Raw genomic sequence first — 26,811 nt, 5'->3', positions numbered from 1 at the left:
GGCCGAGGGAAGAGTGGAAACAACTCTTTTGAGAAGCAACATCCCGCCGGTCGAACGATCGGGCGATATTGGAGAAGGAGAGTGGCAGGACACGTATACTTTTCAGCCTCTGAGCACCTCCCGTCCTTACCTGAGATTTGCCTGCCCACATGTTGATGATAAGTTGCTTTGACAGAACCGGGAAATCTAAACGGTGATTGTACTCCATAACGATGATGGTGGACAGGATGTCGCCACCCCCTGCCCGCCGATGTCGCCGACCTCATGTGCTGGGGCGAGCAGTACCTAAGGTAGGGTTGGGACAGCTATGTAGCAGGGTTCTGTTCGGTGTTCGGGGAAGCAAGGGAAACCACCAAAACAACAACAAACAACTCGAATGAACTGCCGCCCGAACGGTTCACAAGAGCATCAAATTTCGGCGATCAACAAAACGTCCCCTTAATTAATATTTCAAATAATTCAGGGCCAGGCGAGGGGGTCGGCGTTTGTCGGGAGGGCAGGCAAGGCATAGGTAGTCTGCAACGGGACGGGGAAGAAGGAAGGGCTTCTGGAATAAAAAAAAAATCCCCTGCGACAACAAGGGCAAGCGGCCGGGCCATCGGCAAACAGAACCCAGCAACAGCGACGACGACCACTACGACGACGACAGGTTAGGTACGCGCTCAGTGATCCCGGCCCCTGGATCTCCTCAGCCTGGTTACAAGAACTCCCTACAAGGAGTAGGTAGATAGTGGTTTGCGGCAAGTACATGGGGGGAGGGAGAAACCTTGGGGGTTCCATGTTGCCGGGCACAAAACGTGATTCGGGGGGAAGCAAGAAGGAGGAGACGGCGATTGTCGAAGGGTGCATGGAAACATCCAAAACGAACAGGGAGCGTACTCTAGTGTCGAGACGGAAAATCAGAGCTGTAATTGGTGGATGGATTGGGGAGCTCTTCCTTCCAGGAAAGGTACTTGATGCGTGCAACATGGGGCCTAAGGCCGTAATAAACGAACGCGCAAGACCGCGAGGGAGTCCCGGACCCGGTGGACCAATGAGGCGAGAGAACATGGGGAGTTGAGGTACATAGGTACTTAAGTAGGCAAGCGAAGCAAGTCATTCCCATCTCTCTTCATGGGTCCCAAATCAATGCAAGCTTGGTGGGTGTGGATCTGGAGGGTTGGCTGGCTGGCACGGGCAAGGGCGTAATAGCCAGGGTGGTTGATTTTCTCCCCCAATGACTTCGGCACTTCTGCCGGGAAATCGTCTGTTTACAAGGCTCGTACTTGGACGCAAGAGCTAGCTAAGTTGGGGGCCAGTATAGATTGGTAGGAAGGAATAGATGTGGGGCCAGCGGGGCACGCTTATGAACGAGCCAATTGGAATATTCACCCCTGCTACCAAAAAGGGTTTGGGAAGGCTTCTGTTGAGGGTCTCACGCTAGGGTGATCTCCTCAAGGGGGATTGTCAAGGTACTTGGAGCTTGCGCCAGCTCCAAGGGCCGTTTTTTGCGTATTGGTACCGTACCAAGCTTCTTCGTTCTGCTTCTGGAAAGTCGCCAAAGCAGCCAGCACCTGTTACAGCAGCGTTGGTTACAAGGACATGGCTCGTACCTTAAATTTCTTAGTTGAAGTGTTTCGGACACCACGAACCTGCGCGGTTTCCTCGCGACCCACGTTTCGAGAATATACGAGAGGGTTTGTGGCCGTGCAAATCGCTCGCTGAAAACAGTGCCTCTTGGGTATGGCGTGGAAAGCTGGTCGAACTGCCTCGGTCCATTGATTGGTGGCCCAGCCCAACGGCTGGTGACCTGATCGCTGCACCTGCAGCCACCAGCGGCGGGATTCGACCACAGGATCGACACGACACCTACCTTGGAGGACCTTTATTTTTGGTTTCCTTTGTCAGCCAGTGGTGAAGGCAATGCAGGGTGGGCGATCGTTGCGTTGGCGCTTGCGCTAGGTCGAGTGCTAATCGCTGCGGGAGCCCCGTGGCGCTGGTCCGCTGGCGAGAGTTGTCACGCTTCGGTCGCTTGAGGCGTACTTAGTCTCGCCCCCGAATACCAGAACGGGTGTGGCGCACAGGTGTGAACGGGGTCAAACGGTAATGATCCTTCGAGCTGTTTTCGGTACTGGGTCACCCCTTAAGGCTGACGGGATGTTCCCGCTCTCATTGGCGGAAAACTCAATTATCGCCGACGGGGTCTTGTTGCTCAATTTGGAAGTCGGGATGGGGAAGAGGGCTTAGGGCCCTGCTCCTGCTTAATTAATTATGCGATTTACCCTGGCTAACCTAGCCAGTGGGTATTTGTCTCGAGAATACTGGTCTGACGCCGTTCTGATACCTCCTGAGGCCTTTTGTTCTGTCAAGCGTGCTGGACGTTTGACGAAAATGCCATCGGCAAGCCTTCAAGCATCATTATTAATATCGTGCATGAACGGACACCAGAACGAATCTTGTCATTTGTAATTTCGCATGTTGTTTCAGATTCGATGACCAGTTTGGTTCGGGTTGACGCTGTTGTTTATTGTTAGCACACTGGTGCTTTGAACCGAAAGCAATGCCATCTGAAGTTCTGGAGTCATGGCGAAATCATCTCTGCTGCCCACACAGAAGATGACACAGCACCTTTCCGAGGCCCCATATCTCTGACCACCTCATTTTGAAGATTGGTGGCTCCATTAATTACCTATTCAAGCCGCAACAGGCATGTAACGTTGAGGAACCTGGAGAATGTCCTTTTGATAAGGCGCACACCACTGCCCCCACACCAAGTCAGCTACAAAACGGTCCCGTTACCACGTCCCTGGAAACCAATGATCGCGGAGCTAAAGCTGAGGGGTGAATTTCTGGATAAGGCAGGTAGATATTTTAGGGCTGAGATGGATTCGTTGACGTATCTTATTGGTACCCATAGTGGTCATCCGAGCGTAATGGCCCAATTGAGCAGGAACGACTGAACGACTTGTCATGAAGCTGCGGTTCCGGCTGAGAGCTCGGTATTGGATATCCTGGACCGCTGCCTTATTGAACCCTGCGAGTGTGCTGGTCATGTCTCTCCCGGGTCAAGACGGTGATAATCTGAGGTTGTCCGCAGCCCAGTAACTGTTTGCGTACTCGGTATTCCGCGTCAAGAGAGACGATCCAGCGTGCTAAGTAGAGGAGCCCCAGCTGGAGACTATCGAGGCAAACATGGGTAGAGTATTTGAAATAACCGCCTTTAGTAGCTGGGGCTGGTGGGCGCAGCCACCCACCCGCCGCAGCCACTCTCTAAATGGCAAACCGCGGTCATAGGTTGAATGCCGGGGATATAAATGCAAAAAAAGGATGAAACTGTGGTGGCTGGAGGATGGCGACTGGCGGCCCACATGGTTGAGTTCCGCGGGAAATTTGGAGGCCACCTTACCTAATGATGCATGGATCTTTGTCTACAGAAATCAAAAAACCATGCTGTGAGGTCATGACACAGAAAAGTGAGGTGCTTCGCGGGCAGCCTGAAAAGGGAGCTCCCAAATCAAAGAGGAGATTCACAGAAGAGAGGTTGAGGCGAGTTAGGCCCGCGGCCAATTGATGGAGTACCCAAAGTCAAGGTTCAACACAAAGGGAAATAGGTCGCCATGCAAAAGACTCCCATGCGTCGAGCTGACATCCCAGTAGGTGGACATCTGGTGGCAATCTGTTTGCTGAATGATCGAATGATGGACAGACACAAGCGCCAGACAGTGACACGACGACCTTGGGAAGTAGCTAGGAACGCCATTAATCATCAGGCCAGACAACCCCGGGGACGGTCTAGTATTTGGCAATATCTCTCGGCAACTGAGGCAATTATGTCATTGCTCGCGCTTGTAACTGCTGCCACCGAGCTCCGACGGGCATACTCTATTCTCCGGACGGGCGTGCACAACAGATGAGGTCCTGACAGCCCGCACCCGCAATTCCAGGATTTGTGCATTGGAGATCCCCATCACCCTCGGAGCTGGTTTGAAGCATCAATTTCATTTCGAGGGGGTCGAATCTAATGCCCCGAAAGTAATCATCACCCTGTCATCCAAAGGTTGGACCGGGATTGCGGCTTTTGCCGGCATTAATTGGATACCGCGCACATCTGCGTTGCCGGTTTTGAGGTGGTTGCTGGAAGCAGAAGCCGCCCTAGGAAGAACTCTATTACGGAGTCCAGATAGCAGAGTTAGGAGCACTGTTAACTCATTTAACTCACTTGCGAGTACAGTAGAGTATGTACACACGCGGTACTCGTACCTGATAGGAACTATTGCCGCGGCTTAATGCTAGCAATAGTTGAGTCAGCAAGCAAAAAAGGGTTTTGTACAGCTTCAGGTACTAGGTATCTTCCAGTAGCCTGCACCGTTTGGTATCGTATCGTTCAATCGGGGGGAAGTAGTAAGTCGTGGGGGCCATAAGGCCAGGCACAGGCGAGGTGTCCAAACAGACGCAGTGTCTGGAATAGACATGGTATGGACGATGAGGTAGCGGACCCTTTTCCCTGGCTGTGGTGTGCCAGATTGGCAGGGAAGCTACAGCTCCCGGTACGTATCAAGAGGGATATTACTCAATTCGTCCATATTGCGCCCGCCAAGCTCGTTCTTTAGTATACTCAGTGGGGCCCTCGTGGGCGTAGGCGAATGGGGGAGAGACCAAAGAGGTAAGGGGCGCAAGGGCTGCGATTCGCTTTTCTTAGGGACGCTTGACGGTAGGGGCAGGTTGTTTTGGTAGCCGAACACGGCACAACCAGACGGCAGGGTCTCAGGGCCCCAGGCAGGGCAGGGCAGGACCAAACGAGAAGAGGGAACGAGAGGCGGCTGAGATCACAGGGCGGAATATGAGCGGGAGGATTAGGGGAGGTCTCGGTCTGTAGGGAGTATCAGATTCGTTTTGTTGTTTGGTGTGGTGGGTGGGAGGGGGTGGGAGATTGAGGATGTGGTGAGGTGAGGTGTGTTAAGGGAAGCTCACTGAGTGATCACGGGTGGAGGAAAGTGGAAGAGGAAAAGTCGGCGCCAAAGTGCTCGTCGAGAGAATGACCATGAAAGGCAGGTCGCAGGTCACGAAGTACGGAGGTACGTACGAGAGGCAGAGAGCCATCAAGGCATGGTAGCTCGCTAGGTGCCCAGGTGGTTAGGCAGGTACGGGAGTCCGGATATAATGCGAGCGGTTGTAGGGTAGTCCGTACAGAGTACCTACAAGTAGAGCCAGGCTGCGGTGCTGGGTTGCTTGGGGCTCCGTCATTCCGGAGGGACCTGCTGGCCCTCGGCCGATTACCTATTATCCCCTGCCTAGACCCAGGTGCCCTCGCCCAGCGAGTTGTGCTGTGCTGTGCTTGCTGGGGCACTTGGGGGAAGTCAGGTAATGGGTGGCTAGTGGGGGGGGGCGCCCCCAGTGAGTTTACTGGGCATTGGCACCCAAACAAAGGCGGGCGGAGAGTGTCGGGAGCGACCAGGTGGCCGTTCGTTGCCTCAGTGCAGACCGACTTTCGCTATTCAGAGCAGCAAGTCCCTAACCCCAAGGCGGCTAGCGTCCCGCCAGGGGCGCAGCAGCCACGACGTTGCACTTCTGCTGTTTCTTCCCAAAATTCATCCTCCATCACTATTTCCGTCTCCTCCCGCCTCCTCGTTCGTCCGCAGCCCTGTGCACTGCGTCCACTTCTCGCTCCTCGTCTCCTCTTCCACTAACGTGGGCCGCGCTATCCATGCCCTGGTCAGGACCGCTGCAGCATCCCCTGCCACTGCCCGGGGCGGTCAAACATCCTGGCTCTTCTGCTCGCCCTCCATCTCCTCCCACCCCTGTCGTCCCGCGTCGCCGCCTCGCAGGGCAGGGCAAGGTAGGCAGGCCTGGAAACTGGCATGGGATGGAACACACAGCAAAGCAGCACATGTGGCTCCAACGCCCTCCAGAAAGTGGAGTTGAACGCACGCACCCCCGGTTGAACTTTTGCGTCTTGAGAGGCCATGGGCCCATGTCCCCTCCGATCCCCTGCTGCCACCCACTATCCTCCATCCAGGCAAAGCGGTAATTTATGTTATATATCAAGGGACCTGGTTTTGGGGCGTCCCATGCACACCAATTGTCCTGGCCATACACATGATTGACTAGCTTCCCTGATCACAAAGAAACTATTAAGACTGTGAACACACCCTCACCATTCATCTAGATCTTCTTCCTTCTTGCCCAATATCAACCTCAAAGATACCGATCAATCACTTTGCTTCCCATTAGGATCCATCACTGTCCTTCCTTGTAAGCCTTGACCATCACACTTCACCATGCATCGGAGTCAAAGTTACTCCTACCCTCAAGCCACTATGGCCGGCCACTCCAGATATGCGTCCACCCACGCCAGCAGCTCGGCCTTCAGCGCATCGGCGAACCCGAACGAGGACTGGACCAAGATCTCTGACCTGGCAGAGCGACGACGCATTCAAAATCGGATTGCTCAGGTAAATATTGTTCTTTTGTGCCGGTAGTCTTGTCTAGATTCCTGACGCGCGGGAAATAGCGAAATTATCGTAAGAAGCTCAAGAGAAGACTCGAAGATCTAGAGCGCCGTGCTGGGTCATCATCTGCCTCGCCCGAGCAGCAGCACTCGGAACTGGCCACCACTACACCGGCCAAAGCGTCTCCCCAAAAGCAAACTCAGACCATGGCCCGCCAGCCATCGAGATCAAGTGTGTCACAACACGAGATTCCGAGAGCATCGCCAGAGATTTTGCCTTTGGATGACCATTCATCACTCTTTGACACTCCGGCTGGGCGCCATCTCTCTATCCACTCGCAACCCGCATTTACCTTTTCGTCATACCCCCCGACCACGGCGTATCTCCACTATGAGCACCAGCAACACCCCACGTATGACAACACCACCAGCTACTACTCGAGCTATCAATATCCCGTAGACGTCTCATCGTCAAGTCTGCCCCCGACGTTACCGGCCATGCTGCCCTCGGCGTACGGGAAGCAGGACCATCTGTTTGGAGACGACGACATCTTAAGTCCATTCAGCATGAACTATGCCTCTCTGGCCGGTCTGGAAATGCCCTCAAATCAAGCATACTCAGGGGCTAATTCTCATGTAAATCCCACCACTTTCTTCTCCCGTTCATATTCCAGTCCGCACATCTGAGCAGCAAAAGAAACATCTCTCTGGCGCAGCTCAGTCCCAAAAATCATCGGCTTCCAAATTACCAATTTCGCAGCTCAAATGCTGACTTCCTCTGGCTAGACACCACCTCTAACAGATCCATACTCGATGGACTCGGCTCACAACTCGCCCAATTACTTTGATGTCCCGCTCACGCCCGTGTCAAGGACGGCGAGCCCCAACATTCACTTGTTTGACATCAGCTGCAGTTGATCTTGACCCCCTGGTCCGGCATGTTATTTTTGATTGATTGGCAAGCAACTATCGCTCATTGTCGTCACTACGGGCACCATGGCAGGTGCAGAATAATTGCATGACTGCTTTCCACGACAGCTGGAAGGTTCTTTGAACGGCGTACGGGTCATTGGTGGGGAGCGATTATGCATTTGCTACGGATTGTGTTATGATTCAGCTGGCTCAACCCCCCCTTACCGGAAAAGGTTTTAGACTCAAACGGGAAGCCCTTCGATGGGCAGGCAAAGGGGCAGGCGAGGGGTGGTGACCATGGAGCGGTAAAAAGCCAGCTCTCGGGGAGGTGTTCTGGATACCACAAGTAGCTTAAACAGCAGAGGTACAAGGGCAAACAGCGGTGGACTTGGACTTGGTGTGTTGCGAGGAGTACAGTCCCCGATACTACTGACAGGGGCGCAGCAGCCCGATCGGAAATCCAAACAGTTAGTCGTGGCAGAGGAATCCTCCCACTCAAATGAATGTATTGGTGACCAAGAACACGTCTCGGAACCTTTTATTGCTTGCTCGTCTATTTTCTTGGATGTGACTCTGGACCATGCATCGAGGCGCTGAAGAACCCTGATGGCCACGCGGGATGCGGGCCTAGCATTCAGCCCTGCCAGCTGAATAGGGCAACCTGTGAGGTTGCAGAAGGGACCATCCCTACAAAGTCGTCCCACGAAGGAAAGCAGCAGGAACGAGCAAACGGCCGCTATCCAAGACGACAAGAAGAAACTACCAGCCGCATCTGTGCGCCATTTCTCCATCAGGTTTAGCCGACATTCGCCTGGTCGAGGAAGAAAGTCTTCGCGAGAGACCAAGGACCAGAGAGTTGCCGAATCGTTTCAGGACAACCGCCTTCCCAAGCTGGCTCAATCAATCTAGGTTGTCACGTTGTGTACGTTACACTATCTTGCTTGCCTCTTCCAACAGGGAGGTTGATCACATCTCAACAGCGGCAATCCTGATCCCCTTGAGGAGGAAAACACTCTCGCCCCCCTGAAAAGCACGCGGCGGCCGACAAAGTCTAGAATCGAGACGGTAACAAGGGGACCATGGACCCTTTGAATCCTTCCTACCCATGTGCCGAATTGCACCTTTTCCAAATCGCTATCATGGAACCGCTAAGCCAGCGTCGAGAGCTGTTTGGGCCGAATATGTAAGCGGCGGCTATTTTCGACATCGCCGAGCAGTGCCACTTTTCCCCCTTTGTAATATTCTTTCTCCCTGCGGCGTGGCGCAATCCTACCAATTAGGAAACGGATAAGTGCTAATTCCATCGGCCTTGGGCTTGGGCGTGGCCTTAGGGGCTGGCATCTTCAATGTATGGATCTCCAGTGACGATAGGGTTCACGGCGGTAAATCACAGGTATGTGGTACAACCATTGCATTTTCAGTTCTTGGGTGCAAGAGGTTGTTGCTGCCCCTTCGCGTTCTGTGTCGTCCACTACAAGGTCTGCGAAATGGCTGGATCAGGTGCCGGGGACATGTCGGCAACCCTCTAGTGACTAACTCTTCTGACAGTCCTATCTCCAAAGCCGTGGCACGGCCGCCTGTTTCCATGGTACTCTCGACATCGATGCTCTAGGCGGGGCTGGCTTTGCCTTCCAGCGGACTACCGGCAACGGTCAACACTGGGACCTAAGTTCGTTTGCAGGAGTCGAGGTCTCGATCGATCCGTTTGCAGTCCGACGACAGGGTCTACACGCTGATCCTCAAAGACGAGATTCTCCCTCGTAATCCGGTCAGCGGCCGTAAACTGTCGACGACATCTTGGGAGTATGATTTCTCAACATCCAAGTGCCGCCCCAGGATCGACAGCCCTACAGCGTCTTCATGCCAGTCTGTCTTCATCCCATAGGACCACTTTAAACCCACATTCCGTGGCAAACCGACCAGCAGGCTCGAGGGCCTGGATTTGAGCGACATCAAGGGGGTCAGCATCATGATCAGGAGGTTTGGTGGTTGGTCCGCTTGAAAGATTCGTAAGAGCTGACAGATTGACAAGCTTCTTTGGTTCGCAACGCGGGCAATTCCACCTGCACATCCATTCCATTGTCGCGGCCTCGACCGCAAAACCCGCAGAAGTGTCGCCGGCGGTGGCGGGCAACTACAGTCAAGCTGCCCGAGTTGCCACGAGCGTTGCTTCATCAGGAAATGGCTGAACAGAGGGGCACGAACGTGCTTGTGGAGGCAGGTCTGGGGGCGAACGATATGGAGAAGAAGGAGCTCGTCCTCGTATTGCCCCAGGGTGCCTTCAACGTTTGCCCTAGAGGATCGCTGTTGGCCATCGGTCGACTTCCCGCAGAGCAAGCACACACAACCCGAATCAGCGACCGTCACAACGAGTGTCGACAAGGTCGCCCCCCCACCACCTCGTCCAACCCTTGCAGCAATTGTGGGCTTGAAGTTCTATCCTGTCATGAGCAACAACACAGAACGTCGGTCGCTACCTGCCAATAGGCCACTGCTGAGCTTGTTCCCCTCGTCGTTGTCGAGTGCGGCTCCCTGCTGAGTCAGGTCATCATCTCCACCGCGTGCAAGCATCAAAGCAAAAGGACATATCCGCGTCCAGACTATCTGGACCATGGCAATAGCCTCGTGCGTTCCCAATCAGCAACTCAAAACTGGGTGAAATCATTACAGCCAAGGTGGGCAAAGGACAAGGGCGTCAATGGGACTGTCCGGCTTGACGTTACATGCGCGCTTCAGCCTTTGTGCGAAGCTCCAGATGTCTTCGCTCTCCGTTACCGAGAAGGGCAGTTCTCACTACAAGCCAATAGGCTGACACAGCTCGCTTGGCGCAGCCCTACGGCATACGCGGTATGTACACACGACTGTCGTTCAGTGGACTTTGCGAAAGGCGCACTGCACAGAGTCGCGTAACGGTTTGGTTCTCATTGGAAATTACGCACTTGACTCAATAAGATGCGCTGTCCGTTACATCCACAAGAGAAAACGTAGCAGCGAAGTTACCAATGGTCATTTGCCTATCTCCGCTAAGTGGCCGTGGAGATGGAGATTACACTGTTCCGGACTCGAGGAGTGAGAATATGCAGGGACGCATGTAAATGCCTCATAAGGCTCTCGGCTTGTGCGTCTCGCGGTCGGAAAAGGATCGATACGGTGTACACAGTCGTAAACTAGTCACGCCCTGCACGAGGCTTCGTCCTCTACCAGTAACGACTGGAGAAGAGGTGGAATCCACCCTGGCAGGCCGGAGAAGCCAAGTGACGACATTTAAAACCCGCCCTGACTAAAGCCGTGCAGTAGCACATCACGGAGCTTTGAGGCATGAGGCCAGATGAAGTCGTGAGCAGGCCCGAGACATATGCCAAATATGCTTGCAGAGTGAGCAAGGCTAGGCTATATTCCGGGGAGCGTCTATTCGTAGACCGCAGAAACGAGAAACGCTCAACACGGCCACATACACAGGCAGTATCGTTACCAGACCATACCGTACGAGGCTGACAGTGGTGCCCGCCAAATGTCTTGTCGAATTTACGGTGACACTCGTTGCTTTGATCTTTGGGGGCCGTTTCTGGCTGACAAAATATACCTCGGCACCCAACGCTGCCCTGCTGTTGTCTTGTGCCAGGCAAAGAGGCTGCCAGTCAAAGAAAATTGGGGTCCGTCGGGGCCCTGAGCAAGTTGCTGAGACCCGGCCGTCCACGGAGCATCTGATGCTGCCGAAATGAAGGCCTAAAACGACACTACTTGTAGGTCGATGTCTTTCTTTGTGGAGCCGACTCGATCCCCAGCTTCGCGGTCTTGCACACCGGAATGCCGAATACACCGAAGGGAATCTTTCAGCAGCTCATTTGTTCCATCCAGTATCTTTGGCGAGGCACTGTGAGGCAGTACTGCGATTGCATAATCCAGTTGCTCCTTGCCCTGAGCCATAGCGACGCATTGCGCACACTCCAAGGCCCCAATGCCAAACCCTGCAGGACACGCGCATACGCTTCTCTCGTGTTGGAATTTGGAAATGACCGTCCTGTTTGTGGAGAGGGATAACGTCATTGAACCGGAGGCCGCCAACCATTCGTGCACAACCAAGTGAACTGACTCGACCATGCCGCCACGCCACCACTCTCCACGGCAAATATTGCTAGCCGTGGTGCTTGGAAGCAGAATCAATACGGGGGCCTAGAATGCCCAGTGTTCAAGCGTGTCACGCCGAAGACGAGACACTAGACAGTACCCAGGTTGCATTTTCGCTCAAGCAGCATTTGTCATGAAGCGTGGAGGCTACTTTGGGCTGGCAAGCCACCTTTTTCCAGATTCTATCACGCCCCAGGCGAAACGGCGGCTGCGGCGCGAGCAAACGCCACAGCACGCCCTAGGAGAAACAGGGGGGCCCGCCATCCATCTTCCCTTTTCGAACAGCATCGGGAAAATCACGTGTAAGGCAGGCATTGCTGAAGCACAGTGGAGCGGTCATCAAAGCCCAAACGACACCAAGGCCCATGGCAGTTGAATCTCGGAGAGGCGCCTGAGGAATCTCCCCCCACTGACGCCTCGCCAGCCCACTTCCTGTTCTGATGAAGCCCTTGCGGGTTTCTCAAACGGCCCCACGCGTGATCAATGCCTTTTAGGATTTGCTTCGCCCACCACAAATCTCCCCATTGGGAATGCGCCCTAATGGCCTGTCCCTACTTACGTAGCGAGGTGGTGGGAGCCTGGTGGGATCCCCTGGAGACCAACATTCTGGCACAACTCGAGGCGAGTCCACCTTCTCGACATATAAACTGATAGCGGAAATTTGTTCGAGAGTCAAACCAGGAGCTACTGTACGAGGTAGAGCCGAGGGAGTTACGGCAACAGATGAACCGAATAACTAATCGAATCGAACATTCTGCACGGAGTACAGGTATCCAATCAAGAATGCGGGACTGGATTATGACAGACCAACAAGAGGGAGACTGACACCGAGACTGGCTACGGGCATTTAATGGCGTATGCACTTGTGTCGCCATCAACATCCCAGGCGAAACTCTCCAAGGGGCCATCCACCGAAAACAACTCCATCCTCCTTGTACAGGAACCGCCAATGACAGACTGATTTGACCGGAAGTGCCGTTGGCATCCCAACCAGCTTGGCGACTTGCTCAAGCATCTGACGTGTGCACTGTGAATGGACGTCTCCTCCCACAACGCCGGCCAAACATATAGGCAAAGTCTCCCTAACAGGTACAAGTTACGTTGAGTCAGCCTAAAACTTTGAGATTACTTCGCTTTTTTATTTTCGACTTTGGCAAAAAAAAGTCTACAACGCCCTTTTCTTGACAAGAACGCCATGCAATATAATTGCCTCGAAAGGGATCTGCTCGCTTTTCCTGTCTTTTCGCAGCTGCCTAGCCTTGGAACGAGTGACCCCCTTTGCGCACAGACGCTCCTCCCGGGAACCACGGATTGACTCGGGGATGGGCTCACAGAGCCAAAATAAAGTGCATTGGACCCTCAACAAAAGAGAACGGTTGAGGCGTGCCGCCTAATCCCTACACCATCCAATCAGTGGCCGTGCACCAAAGACCTTGGTCCAGTTCAAGGTACGTCTATCTTGCGAGGACACGTCATTGAAAGAAAAAAAGAAGCCTGAGGTGTTGGCTCTTCGTATGTCGGTCGTATTGTACCCAAGCGCTGGGAGAGACTCTCCAGGTGCTCACCTCGCGCCTCGAACGGTACGAAATGGCCCTGAATCGATTCCGAAACCCGAGTCCGAAGAGACCGAAGGGTGCCAAGGGGCCCATTGGCGCCGTGGACTGTTGTTCGGCCGGCGTAAAGCAGCGATGGATGACGATGAAAGAGGCCAAGTTGGTATGCATTTCCCGGGATGCCCCGGCTCCTCAAAGGGTGTAGGGCGCTCGGGCACACACAGCGTAGAGCTTCAGACCCTTCACAACTCTCTTTTTTCGATTCACGGATAGAAACTATCCTGGGCGTTTCCGTTGGGACCAATCTACTTAGCCCTCTCACAAGTTTTGCAACGTCCAAACCAACTTGTCCTGCATAATTGGCTCAACGAGGATGGTCCGGTGGCCTCGGCTCGAGGATTGTCCATCGATTCCGAATCACATAATGCACAAGGGCGATGCTTGGAAATGCTGGTCGGAAAAAGCAAGAGTCACTCGCACAGCAGAGACGGGACCCATTGGTTTCTCAACTCGTACCGAAGCCTGGTGTCTCCCTTAGCCCCTGCCAGCTCCAGCCATCAATGGGTGGCCAAGGCCAACAACCTCGTGAAGCTTGCGGATATTTTCTTCTTCCAGAAGAGAATCCGACGCGCCCTGGACCTGTCGCAGTTTCCCCGCGGCCGGCGAACCAGATCGTTTTCAGTCTCGTTGTGCTGATCCTCTCCTCGTTCTCGTACTCTGCTTTGGCAGCTGAACACGCCAACATCGTTTATGCACCAGCTGGATGGAGTCCGCGGTCTATGCCCAAACCAGCATGTTCAAGCCTTGGAAGTGCCACGGCATCGCCTGACCCGCCATGGTTTCCCCCGCCAAATAGGTTCAGCTCTGGGTAGGCTCCTCGTTTTGCTTGTGACGTCGTCTGCGAGGTGGAAACCTCTAGCTACAACGCGGAGTTGAAATTACATTCCAACACCTGGATAGCTGCACTGGCTCTGCTGCAAACGCGTCCGCCCCTAGCAATGCATTCCACAGTCCAAGTTAACCTGCAGCCAGACCGATGACTTCGCGATCGGCATCCACAACTAGATCATTCAGAAGTTTTATTATTTACCTGCAAACTTGCACGACAGCAGCAACGTCCCAAGGTAATGGTGGGTTAGAAATTGAAAGTTGAAAGGGGCCATTGGGTGGTATGCATCTCGATTGAACGGTTATTAAAAGATCAGGGTAGGACACCTATGACAGGCAGGCACTGGACAACACTTCCGGATGATCTGCCATCTTACTTCCGACGTTTACTGATCCTGCCGCTGCCTGTCATGCGAGCATTGCTGCGGTACCCGTCTCTGGGGAGCTACAGTGGGAATGACATCGACCATAAGCCCCCAAGCGTATTGCGGCTGAACAACCACTTGCCTCATTCTCCCATCGGATCCGAGATCGAATCCCAAAGCAGCATTTCGATCCCATGGCCCGAAATCGACCTGTTGTGCCCCCTGCAACCGACCCGGCTTGAGTTACATCATGAAATCGCTCTGTCTTTCTTCTGCATGTTGCCAAACATCGTGTCTGTATCGTTCAAAGCACGGGAACACTTGATTCTCGTTTATCGCGTTCCAGACGCGAAGTCACCGCCGTTTCCTTGGAGGCTTGTCAAATGAACCAAGGGATCTATCCTGCTGCCATGACAACCGAACCTTTACCTCTCGTGCCCTGGACCGGTATCCTTGATACTGAGTCGTTCGGTGCCATGCCGAGGGCTTGTGTTGCATTCTTTTTGTCCTCAAGGACCCAAGCAGACCTGCTTATGACTCCATGCCCGTCAAAGAGCCTTGGGCCTTTATGCTTACGTCTTCCTAGGGACTACGTGGATAGGTACGCAACCCTTTGTCAGCTCTACATTGGTTGGTGTTTTCGAGTCAAAGAAGGGGGCACTTTGACGAAAATTGCACCGAACCAACCTTTGGCATACGCGTAATCCAGCGGTGACCAGCCGACACGGGTAATTAATCCGCGTGGGAATTTTGTCAGAGAGTCGGGCAGGCTTGCCCTTACCCAGGAGACCGGGTCATTGGCGCCCCCTCGAGAATCTGCTACACATCTGATGAATTTGTGTGAATTCTGCTGGTTTCGTCCAAGGCAAGTACTGAGACCAGGGCGATGGGCCCCAAGGACAAATGACCGAGCGCGATGAAGGAGGACATCGAAGGGTGCCTCTTGCGCTCCGCCCACCGTCGACAGAGGCGCAGTTCTCGCTGTCCCACGACCAGCGTTGCGGGTCGATTCCAGGGACCGCTGTGTCCAATAAGCCAAAGAAAAATCGAGTGAAAAGGTCAGTGAGGAGGCGAGGCCTCCGGCTTCGGGCGTGAAGTGACTTGTTCTTCAGTCCTGAGGTCGCAGACCTCGCGCGAGCATTCAGGATTTGGCCGTCCTGTTCCAATTCCTCGCCCTTCCCTCTATCTATCTGCCTACCTCTTTCTTTCTTCCTCTAGTCTACCCCCCTCGTTTACGTGCTGCCTGCGATCAACCACGACTTTACTGCAGTGGCCTGAAGCTGAACATTCGCGTCCTTCGGGCCTGCGGACCGGACCCCCTTGAGCTATCTACCCCTTTCACGGCTCTGCTTTGATCATTGTCATTTACCTGAAGAGCCGGGGGAAACAGATCTCTGGCTGACCTCACCTGAGCTGATCTGATCTGGCTCGCACGCACGTCTTCCGTTTCTTGTCTGCCTTGTGAGATGGAGGCCTGTTCCTGCTACCCCTGGTGGTGGTGGCGGTAATGGTTGCAGCAGAAACTCGATGGAAAGTGAAGTGAGGTGAGACAGAGCGGAGAGAACTGAGTCGAAGACGAGCCCTGTTCCACACCCGCACTGTACCAAGAAGGAACTCGTGTGTATAGAGAAAAAGCGACAGGGAGGAATGGAGGGAGGAATGGAGGGAGGTATATAGGTCCACGGTATCTCACTACCACCAGCAATATATCCCTAGGCTTCGGAAGGCCTCGTGGGTGTTCATGTATGTGTCTGCCGGAAGTGACGGTTTTATCGTCCTTGTATACCCAGGTGCAAAACTACCTACCTACATATCTACCTTCTGATATACCCACCTTCGTAATTCCTCCTCTCTTACTTCCGACTTGTAGATCCAATGTACAGACTAGACCACCGACCACCGACCACGCTCGACTTCATGGCCGGCTGAGCAATATCGAGGACCTCCCCCTCTACCGGTGCCGACTCGAGATCACATTCTGGCGTCGAGCATGCGCAACTTCCTTGCGCGCTTCTTCCTCGTGCCCACATACACCTCCATCTCCATGCCCGTCTATGCCTGTCCATCCACATCCACGTCGTCACCCTCACCCTCGCCCTCACCCACATCTCTATCTATATTCCCTCCCAACCTCATTCATCCCCCCGACAAGGCCCCTCATGCACAACCATGTGCGGCGGCACCGCGGTGTCCCGGAACGGGATCTGCAGCGCCACCGTCTCGCCGTCGCCCGGGTAGAATGTTAAATGGCCCTTGGCGCGGGCGTCCGTGTCCGCGGCGATCAGGATCTGGTGCGGCGAGCCCGGCGTGATGGCTAGGGTTGTCCAGCCTTCGTCGTCTGGGGGTGGTTGTCGGTGCTGAGATTGTCGTTGTTCTTGGTGCTGCTGCTGTTGTAAGCCACGTCCATGGTCGTAGCCATAGTCACCATCGGAGCCGAAACCATCGGTGCCCGAAGAATCAGTAGCACCTTCGCCTCTATCATCACCACCACCAGCGTTGGGAACATAAACCTGCGCCACCCCGCTCAGCAGGACGAAAAACATGGGGTGCGGCGGCCGATGCCACCCCTCGGCGCCGCGCGGCGGGAGGACCACGTACGTGGCGTTGTCGACGGCGCCGAGCGCCAGCGCGTGCCCGACGGTCGGGTAGACGGTGAAGCCGGCGCTGAGGGCCCAGCACTGCACGCGAGCTAAGTACGGGGGGACAGGATGGTTCGTGAGCGCGGTCATGTGCAGGAGGGTCTTGGTCTTGTTCCAAGATGAAGACGAAGCTGAAGATATAGAGCTTGATTCAGCGCCGGGGAAGGCAGACGGGGTTCCATAAGTATGAGCGGCGGCGGCGCATGATAGTGAAAGGGCCCAGAGGAAAGAGAGGTAGATGGAGACGAGAAGATCGCAGCCAGCCTTCATGAGCCCTAGCCTAGCCTAGTCTTGAATCTCTGAGAGAGAGTCACAGACCACGAATGGATTGATACAAGGATGGCAGGGTTAGATCACGGGCCGGACGAACGTACAGAAGGCCCTGGTAGGAAATGAGTGAGAGAGAGGCAGGGAGAGACGAGGCTGAGATGTCCAGCGCCGCTTCATATAGAATCAAAATGCAAGTCAGTGGCCGGTTGGTTCGTCTGGGCTGTGTTGATGGGTACCGACAATGAGTAGATGATCCAACTTGGAGCTGGGGGGTTGAGCTTGACGATTGAGGGCCAGTGTCGTAAGGTTATTATGCTCCTTGGTCCTTGCTTCTCTGTCGGTCAAATGGATTTACACTTGCCCTGCTTCGATCCATCGAATTCAAACAAACAGTGCTATCCTACCAAGCAATGATATGATTGTCGAGAATACCCGAAATAGATCCTATTATGCATCGAGGCATCTAAAGAACTGTTAACTGACACATCAGATGGACAGTTATTCGACACCGCATCTCTATCATCAAACCTCCTCTATTTCCATAGGCCATATTGCCACTGTGTTTACAACACCGAATACCTCCCGCCCGTCCTCTCGGCTGCATCAGCCGCACTCATTGTGCCCTCCTTCAACAATCGCATCAACTCTCTCATGGCGTCGTGCACAACAACTTCGGTGTCACCCTCCACAAGAATGTACAACTTGGGATTCTCGCCTGGCCCAGGCTCTTTGCCCGCAGGATAAAAGGATCCCTTTGTGGTAATAGACGTGCCTGTCGCTTCCAGGATCTTGGCCACGTTCGTCCGGTTGGTGACGGCCCATCGTGCTTTTTCTGTAATTGACGGTTAGCACAAATCTGCTCAGATGACAGGAGGGTGTCAAACTTACGAGGAAAGTCATTGATCTCCAAAGTCGCGTGGAATGCTCCAGCGTCAGGGCCCTTGTTGTCAATAGGGACGCCGGAACGCATGACCCCTGCCTTGGAGAGTTTCTCATTGATCGCCCCCACTGCTGCCGCGACCTTGTCCATCTGGTTCTGCGGGCCAGTTTTGATCCCTGCAGGTTCACGCTCGGTCTTGTGGACGGTGATTTTGCCGTCCAGGTCGATACCCTTGGGCACACCGGCTTGACTCGCGCCCCCTTCAAACGCCTTGACACTTGAGGCGGCTTTGGCAAACAGGTCGTCACCGATTTTGACCTCTTTGCCATCTTCTTTCTCCTCTTGCTCGTCGCCTTCTTCGCCAGTCTTGAACGTCTTGCGTTCTCGAGCCTTGGCCGCATCTCGCTCTTGATCCAGGCGTTCAAGACCTTTGCCACCAAATCCAGATGCACCAGCTTTCTCTTTGCCGGCTTTAACCTTCTCCATGAAGGAGTCGACAAGTTTTTGGACAGCCTCGGGAACCGGTTGACCACTCTGCTTCAAAGCCTTGGCAATGTCGACAGCATACCTGTCTTGTTCTTGGGTGATAAAGGTCACCGCAGTCCCTTTATTGCCGGCCCGACCTGTGCGTCCAGCACGATGTACGTAGTCTTCCAAATGATTCGGCGCGTCGTAGTTAACCACCAGTTTCAACTGTTTCACGTCAAGACCACGGGCGGCAACAGAGGTCGCTATAAGGATGGGCACAACACCAGCCTTGAAGTCGTCAATTGTTGAATCCCGATCGATTTGATCCTTTCCACCATGTATTGACATGCATGGGTAACCTTTCTTCATCAAATCTCGAAGAAGCCCGTCAGCTGCCTCTTGCCGATCAACAAAAATGAGCACCCGATCGTCTTCATTCTTCTCGTCTTCGTACAGCTTGCCCAGCAGTTCAAGCAACCTGACAAACTTGGTGTTCTCCTCGCGGACTTCGACAATTTGAGTAATCTCTGGTGCAACAACACTGCGGCCACCAACGACAATCTCGACAGGCTTGGTAAGAGTTTTCCTTGCCAACGCTTCCATCTGGCGCGGAAAGGTCGCCGAGAAGAGGACGGTTTGGCGGTCCGGTCGAATGTTGGAGAGAATCTTCATAACTTGAGGCTCGAAACCCATGTCAAACATCCGGTCGGCCTCATCCAGCACCACATATGTGACACGTTTCAGGTTCGTCACCCGCCCGCTGTTGGCCGCAAGAAGATCAATCATTCTGCCGGGAGTACAGACGACGATTTCCGCGCCACGCTTCAAGTCGGCAATTTGGTCCTTGATGGGCGCTCCTCCATAGGCACAGACTGCTCTTAGGCCGAGAGCCTTGAGAAATGGCTTACACTCTTTGTGTATCTGTGTAGCAAGCTCTCGGGTTGGACTCAAGATGAGGCCGATTGGTCCATCCAGTGGCTCTAGAGGAGGTTGATCCTTGATATGTCGGAACATGGGAAGAAGAAAAGCAATGGTCTTTCCTGATCCAGTTTTCGCCACACCTATGACATCGCGACCAGACATAATAGCTGGAATGGCCTGAGCCTGGATGCTGGTCGGCGCTTCGTAGCCCAGTTTTTGAATGACTTCTAGAACTTGGACTCCCAGCCCACACTGCGCCCATTTTTGGACCGGCTTCGGAACATCTACCCCTCGGACTTTGATGTTGTCAAGCTCCATTCGTAAGTTTGCCACATCTTCTTCTGTCCAGTCAGCCATTTCCACCGGCTCTGAGTAAAAGTTGCGTCTGAATGGCTGATACTGTATTTTTGCGTGATTGACGGCCGGGATGTCCTTTTTCTTCTTTTTTGCAGTGGCACTGGCGAGTGACAGGATATTGTCGGGATGTTCATCATCTACCGCCGTCATGTCAACTTCGTCATCTCCAAAAAGCGCCTCCGGCTCTTGTTGGCGTGCCTTGGATTTCGTCTTCTGACCCAAGAACTTGGCGGTGTGGACAGGTTGCAAATCTTGCATGAATGCATCTAGCGGATCAACTTCTTCCTCTTCCTCCATTGTTGTAGTCGTGGGTACAAGAGCAGACGCGTCGGCCATGGCGGTATCTTCGCCTCGTTCTGCTTGGCTCCGCTGCTCTGCTGCTGCACGTGCGGCGGCCATGGCTTGGGCTTCTTCCTCTCCGTCTTCTTCCTGCATGTCGACATCATTATCACCATCGTCGACTCCATCCGGCTGAGCATCGTCAGCAATCGTATCTTGTTCCAAAGCTATATTGGGGAGCTTTTCGAGTTTCTTCTTGGTTTCCTCATCGTCTGCAAAATCTAGACCTTTCTTCGCCACCTCATTGTCCATTGTCGTTCTGTTGCCGAGTCCAAATTTGCCCACAGGCCCTGTCGCCTTTAGTGCTTTTGAAAGAGGGACACCAGTTGCGCTAGATTCTGGAGAAGCCTGTGAGCTCTTGACATGACCATTCGGCAAGGTCGGCGCAGCGACATCACCCCCAAGCACCTTGGCGGCCGTCGAGGCATGATGGGCCTTCTTCGCAATGGCCTTTGGATCGAACTTGCCGGCATACGGCGTTGAAACGGGTGAAGGCGAGCCAGGGGCCGCAGGGGACTGCGGAGAACTCACTGCGGGCAAGATGCCTGCTTTTCTGTCAATCTCCTGCAAGATACTCCTTGCTCCGCCTGCAGCCTCGAGCTCCTTCTGCTTCCTGGCTTGTTCTTCAGCTTGTTTCTTTTTCCACTGTTCTAATTTTGCGAGACGTGCCGCTTTCTGCTCTTCGGCCGTCTGTGGCGTGGGAGTGGATGGTTTCGACACCTGTCGAATGTTGATAAGCCCTATAAGATCCATAAGATTGGGGCAGGTACTTACCTCCTTCGAAACATTGCCGGATTCTCGCCTCGAACCGCGATCCCAGCTATCGTCACGCTTCCGTTTTCTAGATTCAGTAGACTCTTCTCTCAAGCGGCGATCCTTGTCGCGCGAGGCATCACGCTTTGAGCGGCCATCTCGTTCTCGGCTTCGGCGACGATCATCCCTATCTCGTGAACGCCGTCGCTCTCGTGACCTGTCTCTGTCTCTCTCTCTTTTGAAATAGGAGTAGTCATCGTCCTTTCGGCTATCATAGCGTCGGTCTAAGGAACGGTCTCGGCGACGGTAGGCATCACGATCTCTTTCCCTATCTCTATCTCTGTCGCGATCACGGTGGCGTCGCTGTTCCAAGAAATGGTAAGATTGGGTTGTCAGGAGATGGAATGGGGGAGCGGAGACATACATCAGGACTCCGAGATCTGGAGTGTTTCCTCCGATGAGCGCGGTCACGGTCATCGTCTCTTCGATTTCTCTCGTAACGATCCTCATCTCTTCGGCTGCGTTTTGACGAGGAATAAGAACTGCCTGCAGGTGATGGTGAGCGAGTGTCCCCGTGCCTAGCCATCCTGTGGCTGCAGATAAGTGAGCTTTACTGCTTGAACCGCAAATCGGGACCAGGCTCGAGATGGGCTGTCGGACTGTGGCAAAAGAGTGAACTCTGGGTTGAGCGATGGTACGGGGCCGGATGAGACCAGTGTTCTATATCGCGCCGTTTTTCATTGCAATGTCTGTGCACGAGGAGGTCGTTGCCTTGAAGGCTGCTCTGTCAAAACTTGAACCTCGTCTGTGGAGGGATGTCCCCGCATTTCCTTGGTATTATTACATAAGCACCAACTGTTGCACGTGACTGCACGTGACATGCTTCTCATTCTCCAGCGACAAGCTCAGCTTGCGTTGGGGCCAGGCACGCGTGGGTCAATCAAGGGAAGGCTAGGACGCTCTCCCCAGCCACCGCATACAAGAAGTCATTCCACTGTGGTTGATTTCAATCATACTTAGTACATTTTGGATGGCCACCTCCTTGCCCTGAATAGTTTGTCATTCTCTCGAGGGCCGTCATGACGGTCACATTCCCTTTCTCTCGGCCGCTGGCCAAACACCTGCTGGCCAGGTCTGCTCGATCTCTCACGCGACCTGTATCGGCCAATCATCTCCTGCGCGTAACCTGCAATTGCAGTTCAATTGACGACCCATCGAGCTCTCAATCCAAGGTTGGGAAGTTTGCACCACTCTCTCAACAAGCTAGAACATACGCGACAGCGTCTGCAAAGCCAGCGAGCCGCCCAAAACAACATACAGGCCGCACTCCCGCGAAGCGCACCACATCGACCACCAAAAAGGCCGCTTCATCAAAGAAACGACCTGCGAGGAAAACCAAAAAGACAACAGCCAAGGAGGCAAAACCAAAAGCTAAGAAGCCACTCAGCAAAAGCGCTCTCCTCAAGAAAGCCCGTAAAGAACACTCGGACCTCAGAGCTGCGGCTCTGTTCGAAGAGCCAAAACAACTTCCTTCAACAGCATACCGCCTTGTATTTGCAGAAGAGACCAAAAAAGGTGGAGGGCAGGCTAAAGCTGCTGCTGGAGCCGCGGCTGAGAAGTTCAAGAACCTTACACTAGAAGAGCGTGAGGTAGGTGATTCCGCAAAACTATCGTCTACTCTGGTTCTAACTCACATTTCTGTTTCAGCGTTACAACCATGAAGCCAACGAGAACAAAGCCAAAAATGAGCAGGCTTATAAACAATGGGTCCAGAGTCATTCGCCGCTGGAGATCAAATTGGCAAACAACGCTCGACGCCAATTGACCAAAAAGGCAAGAGCAGCCGGGAAGAAGAAGCAGTACAAACCTATCCAAGACGACCGGACTGTCCATCGCCCGAGGAACGCCTACGCATACTTCTTCAAAGAGAGGAATGACTCAGGCGATCTTACAAGCATGACCGTTGGTGAACGCGGCAAATTGATAGGGCAAGAGTGGAAGAGTTTGTCGACATCGGAAAGAAAGGTATGGGCAGACCGCCTAAATCTACTGGAGGAAAGAACAAGTTGACTGACCTTTTCCAAACAGGTCTACGAAGATAAAGCCCAAGCTGACAAGGATCGATACTTGGAGGAATATAGGACGGTCTACGGCGACGATCCTCCGTTTAGCAAGAAGAAGAGTGGTTAGATTGTCAGCTCCTTCAGCCACCAGAACCCAGTCCTGTGATACATACCATCTCTTGAAAGATGAACCACCGGGACAGGCATAAATGTGCCCATCTTGCCCCGCTTTCGTACGAGCGGAATTCACGATTGTCCTGTATAGTATGCACGCGCGGAATTTTGGGTTGGTCTTAGACTCTTGTCTGCATCTTGATGTGTGGGAGGGATTGGTCTTGGTCATCTCCGGTGCTCGAGGCGTACTAATCTCCACTACCCAGTATTTGGTGCACTTGTCCTTTCCATGTATTGAGAACAGGGCGGAAGTGCCAGTCATCCGGGATTTCACGACCTTGCGAGGCGCCGGACTAACATGAGGTTGTTCGTGGGGGAAGCCCAGTGAGCCATCATCATGGTTTCCACCAGGGGGCCTCAGGTGTGAAACAGAACATATCGTTAAAGGTGATGTGGGCAAACAAGATACTCGAAATGCTTGGTAGGCAAGGAAATGGAAATGGGTTTTTTTTACATGTAAGAAGCAAATCAAAGTCTAAATTGATTTCCTGTTGGCTTGATCTCTCTGCCGGACATCTGGGGGAGCCTATATCGAAATCTGCTGTTGATACATGTCCGATCGCTTTTTGCATCTAGGGAGTTCCCAGCCTCGGATTCATGTATGTCCTGTCTCAGCTCCATCCGGTTGACCTAATGATGTTTCGTCCTGTAACCAAAATAGATGATAAATAGGATAGCGATGGACGTTAGCTTGTGGTCCAGCACGGTTACTATCCTCACCATGCATTGCTATACAGATCCGTGGTGGGCTTACAGACGGCAAACCAACTTAGTCTGTCTTCTCCCGTTCCTCCTCTTTCGGTTTCTCTTCGTCCTCCAACATCCTCCTCCTGCCCTCCATCGTGAACCACAGACTTCTCGACCCACTCTCCAAAGTCTGCACCATGGCAGCTCCAAATCCCTGCAGCATCCCCACCAACTGTGCCCGCAAACCGTCAATTCCGCCTTCTATACTGCCCACCCATCTCGTTCCTTCCATATCAAAGAGCTGCCCATCAATCCTTGCTCCCAGCAGTATTATTTTCTTCAAGCCGTCCTGTACGGACTGCTCGTAGTAATGGGGAACTGCTCTTCTGGTAGGGGCAGGGAAGAGGGGCGATTGCGGAGATAGTATCGAGAATGCGGCCTTGAGATAGACCGGTGAAACGGTAGGAAGTGTCAAGATAGCGACGGAGCCCGCTAATACGGGCGTTAGGGGATGTTCGTTCTTATGCTGCTGCGCGGCCTCGTATGCTGCGACCGACAGCGCGTGTGTTAGAGAGGGGTCATCTTTTTCCAACTGGATTCCTGACAAACCGCCCATTGGCTCCAGGGGCGGCAAAGGTTTGAAGTACTCGGCGATCCGTAGAGCGGGTTCGAACATATTTGTCTTGATGACTTGCAACTTGATGTGGTCTCCAATCAGCTCATGCGGAGGTTTGCCTTGAGCCGCAAGTTGTGCATCAACTTTTCTGAGTGCCGAGGCCAGCTCGCGACGTATGCTCACCCACTCGGCGGCTTTCAGATTGTTGTGCTGGAAGAAAATGATTAATGGTGTAGTTTGTAGGAGCGAGACGTAGGAGCGCAGCAGCTGGGATTTTCGGTAGGCGGGATTGCGGTGCGAGGGAGGTTGAACAGGTGGGTAACGGGAAAGCGTTGGTATCGAGGCTCGCATCTGACCATCTGAAGGAGCTGGTGTTGTTGCTCTTGATCCTGCTGCTGTCGCGTATTGTCGAGAGCAGCGACCGCATGTGTATGTCGAAGCAGGTTCGATTTGAAGCTCTATGAGCTGCGCAAGGGCGCGCAAGCGGATTCTTGGAGGCATATTGCTAGGAATATCGATGCACACGAGACACGGTAGTGCGGGCAGGAGTCGTTCTGAGGAATGGACGGGGGTTGTCCGTGGGATTGTGTCCAATTCAATGCACTACGAAACATCCTACAGCAGTTTTGAACAATTAGTGGCTCCAAATGCGCGTTTCCGAATACAGTTAGACCATCACTCCCCACACCGCGAAGTATCTTGCTGTTCCCTTTGCAAACCTTCTGTTACTTCCTCTTGCTTTGCTGAGAAACAGAACCCCTCGGGGGCGCTGCTGTCTGCATGGCCCGACGACTTGCAGCAACTTCTCAGGCTACCATTCAACTATGGCTCTCTCTTTCTCGAGGTGGTTATTCAGCCGACATCTAAAATAGCTGCTTGACACAAGGCGGTGATGAGCACGGTCTACTGCCACCAAGCCATTGCAGCATGAACCCTCTTGAAAGATGATCTTGAATGTCTTGCTGACATATCAAACTGACTACTGTCTTCGAATTCACTCTTGATGGTGAAATCCAAGGTTGGTACTAACAGAGCCCAGACAAATGAGTACCAAGGAGAAGTCCACAGCGCCTGCAGAGATTCAGAGCGAGAGTGACCGTACCTCAATATGTGCCAGATGTGCCGAGCTGGAAATCCCCAAGTTACTGGCCTTATAGCTTGTGGCGACGAAGTCCCGCAATTCTCAGAGCTATGCGTTCAGCGTATGATCTTTGATGCCAACGGTGACCAACCCTTCCAGAAGACATGCAGCTGCTGTACCAGCCTCCAGGATTACAGACTAAGAATCTACGTCACGCCGTCCCCCATATCGTGGAACAGGTTGTCAGATGCTGAATCTACACAGCTTTTGTCTACCTCTTCGAACTCTCTCGCTCCACCCCACCTGGTTGTTCCGAAAGCAATTCTTTCGACATATTTGCCTATGGATCCTTTTTTGGGAGGAAACCGAGTGGTTGAACAAAATGATTTTTAGTTATGACGCCCGTTTGCTGTCCAGTCGACCTGACTATGCTGTGGTCTCTGCATGGCTACGAGATTGCTCACAAAAAGCACAAACTATGCCAGCCGCCTCAAATGAATAAATTGCGCCCCAACGCTTCTTGTCGATGTTACCACTCGCTGTCTGATTAAATACTCACCGGCTCGAAATGGCCATCGCAACTACGTGGCACTGAGTTATGTCCGGGGGGATGTTCACCAGGAACCTGCAGAGCTCAGTCAATTGCCTGAAAATCTTCCGCAAACAATGGAGGAAAGTATCAAAGTGGTGAAATCGGTGAAATCACTCGATCAACGATATCCGTGGGTGGATTCATTATGTATCGACCAGGCTGATGAGGAAGGGAAAATGTGCCAAATAAGGTATATCTGACGAAATGGGATGATGAGACTAATCTCGAAAGACACTAGGCACATGGATGCGGTATACGATCGCGCATTTGCCACAATAATTGCGCTCGATGGGAGAATGCCAATGATGGTCTTTCAGGCGTTGGCAGCCATTCCAAGAGGCAGCGGCAACTGGTTGCACATTTCGGCTCAAATTATATGGTGCAGCAATCAGAAGAACCGAGATTACTTGTCGAACAGCCGCCATGGAGTAGATGCGCCTGGACCTACCAAGAAGGCCTTCGTTCGCGGGGGCGCCTTATTGTCACCAAGCGCGAGCTGTACTTTCTTTGGGCAAAGAGGTTCCGTTGTAAATCTTGAGACCTTGGATGCCAAAACGATACCTATATTGCGGCGACATTGGGCGAGTCCCCCTTGACTCCGCCGGCAGTTTGTCTGGTCCATAACCGTCCACCGCATTGCGCAGCTTCACGGATATAGTCAACACCTATGCAACAAGAACACTTTCTAACGATGACAA

At 53.3% G+C, this 26,811-nt stretch overlaps 5 protein-coding genes across 5 annotated transcripts; 2 read left to right on the top strand and 3 right to left on the bottom strand.

Moving 5' to 3' along the window:
- Window positions 1–6,257: 6,257 nt before the first annotated feature.
- On the top strand, window positions 6,258–7,345 carry Z519_03993 (uncharacterized protein; the record flags this gene model as incomplete). Its single annotated transcript, XM_016761740.1, has 3 exons — window positions 6,258–6,431; window positions 6,491–7,063; window positions 7,214–7,345. The coding sequence occupies 3 exons, from the start codon at window positions 6,258–6,260 to the stop codon at window positions 7,343–7,345; spliced, it is 879 nt and encodes a 292-aa protein (XP_016622078.1).
- Window positions 7,346–16,405: 9,060 nt separating this feature from the next.
- Window positions 16,406–17,182, bottom strand: Z519_03992 (uncharacterized protein; the record flags this gene model as incomplete). Its single annotated transcript, XM_016761739.1, has 1 exon — window positions 16,406–17,182. One exon carries the CDS (start codon window positions 17,180–17,182, stop codon window positions 16,406–16,408), a length of 777 nt encoding a protein of 258 aa, XP_016622077.1.
- A 563-nt stretch (window positions 17,183–17,745) lies between these two features.
- Z519_03991 (uncharacterized protein) lies at window positions 17,746–21,410 on the bottom strand (the record flags this gene model as incomplete). Its single annotated transcript, XM_016761738.1, has 3 exons — window positions 17,746–18,014; window positions 18,071–20,867; window positions 20,922–21,410. 3 exons carry the CDS (start codon window positions 21,408–21,410, stop codon window positions 17,746–17,748), a joined length of 3,555 nt encoding a protein of 1,184 aa, XP_016622076.1.
- A 569-nt stretch (window positions 21,411–21,979) lies between these two features.
- On the top strand, window positions 21,980–23,090 carry Z519_03990 (uncharacterized protein; the record flags this gene model as incomplete). The annotated part of the gene is made up of 3 exons (XM_016761737.1): window positions 21,980–22,549; window positions 22,608–22,925; window positions 22,989–23,090. 3 exons carry the CDS (start codon window positions 21,980–21,982, stop codon window positions 23,088–23,090), a joined length of 990 nt encoding a protein of 329 aa, XP_016622075.1.
- Window positions 23,091–23,906: 816 nt separating this feature from the next.
- Window positions 23,907–24,941, bottom strand: Z519_03989 (uncharacterized protein; the record flags this gene model as incomplete). Its single annotated transcript, XM_016761736.1, has 1 exon — window positions 23,907–24,941. The coding sequence occupies one exon, from the start codon at window positions 24,939–24,941 to the stop codon at window positions 23,907–23,909; it is 1,035 nt and encodes a 344-aa protein (XP_016622074.1).
- Window positions 24,942–26,811: the final 1,870 nt, after the last annotated feature.

The sequence above is a fragment of the Cladophialophora bantiana genome (genome assembly GCF_000835475.1).
Source record: "Cladophialophora bantiana CBS 173.52 unplaced genomic scaffold supercont1.5, whole genome shotgun sequence".
Taxonomy (NCBI): domain Eukaryota; kingdom Fungi; phylum Ascomycota; class Eurotiomycetes; order Chaetothyriales; family Herpotrichiellaceae; genus Cladophialophora; species Cladophialophora bantiana.
The sequence above is the reverse complement of the archived record's forward strand: the minus strand, read 5'-3'. Positions and strand labels throughout refer to the sequence as shown.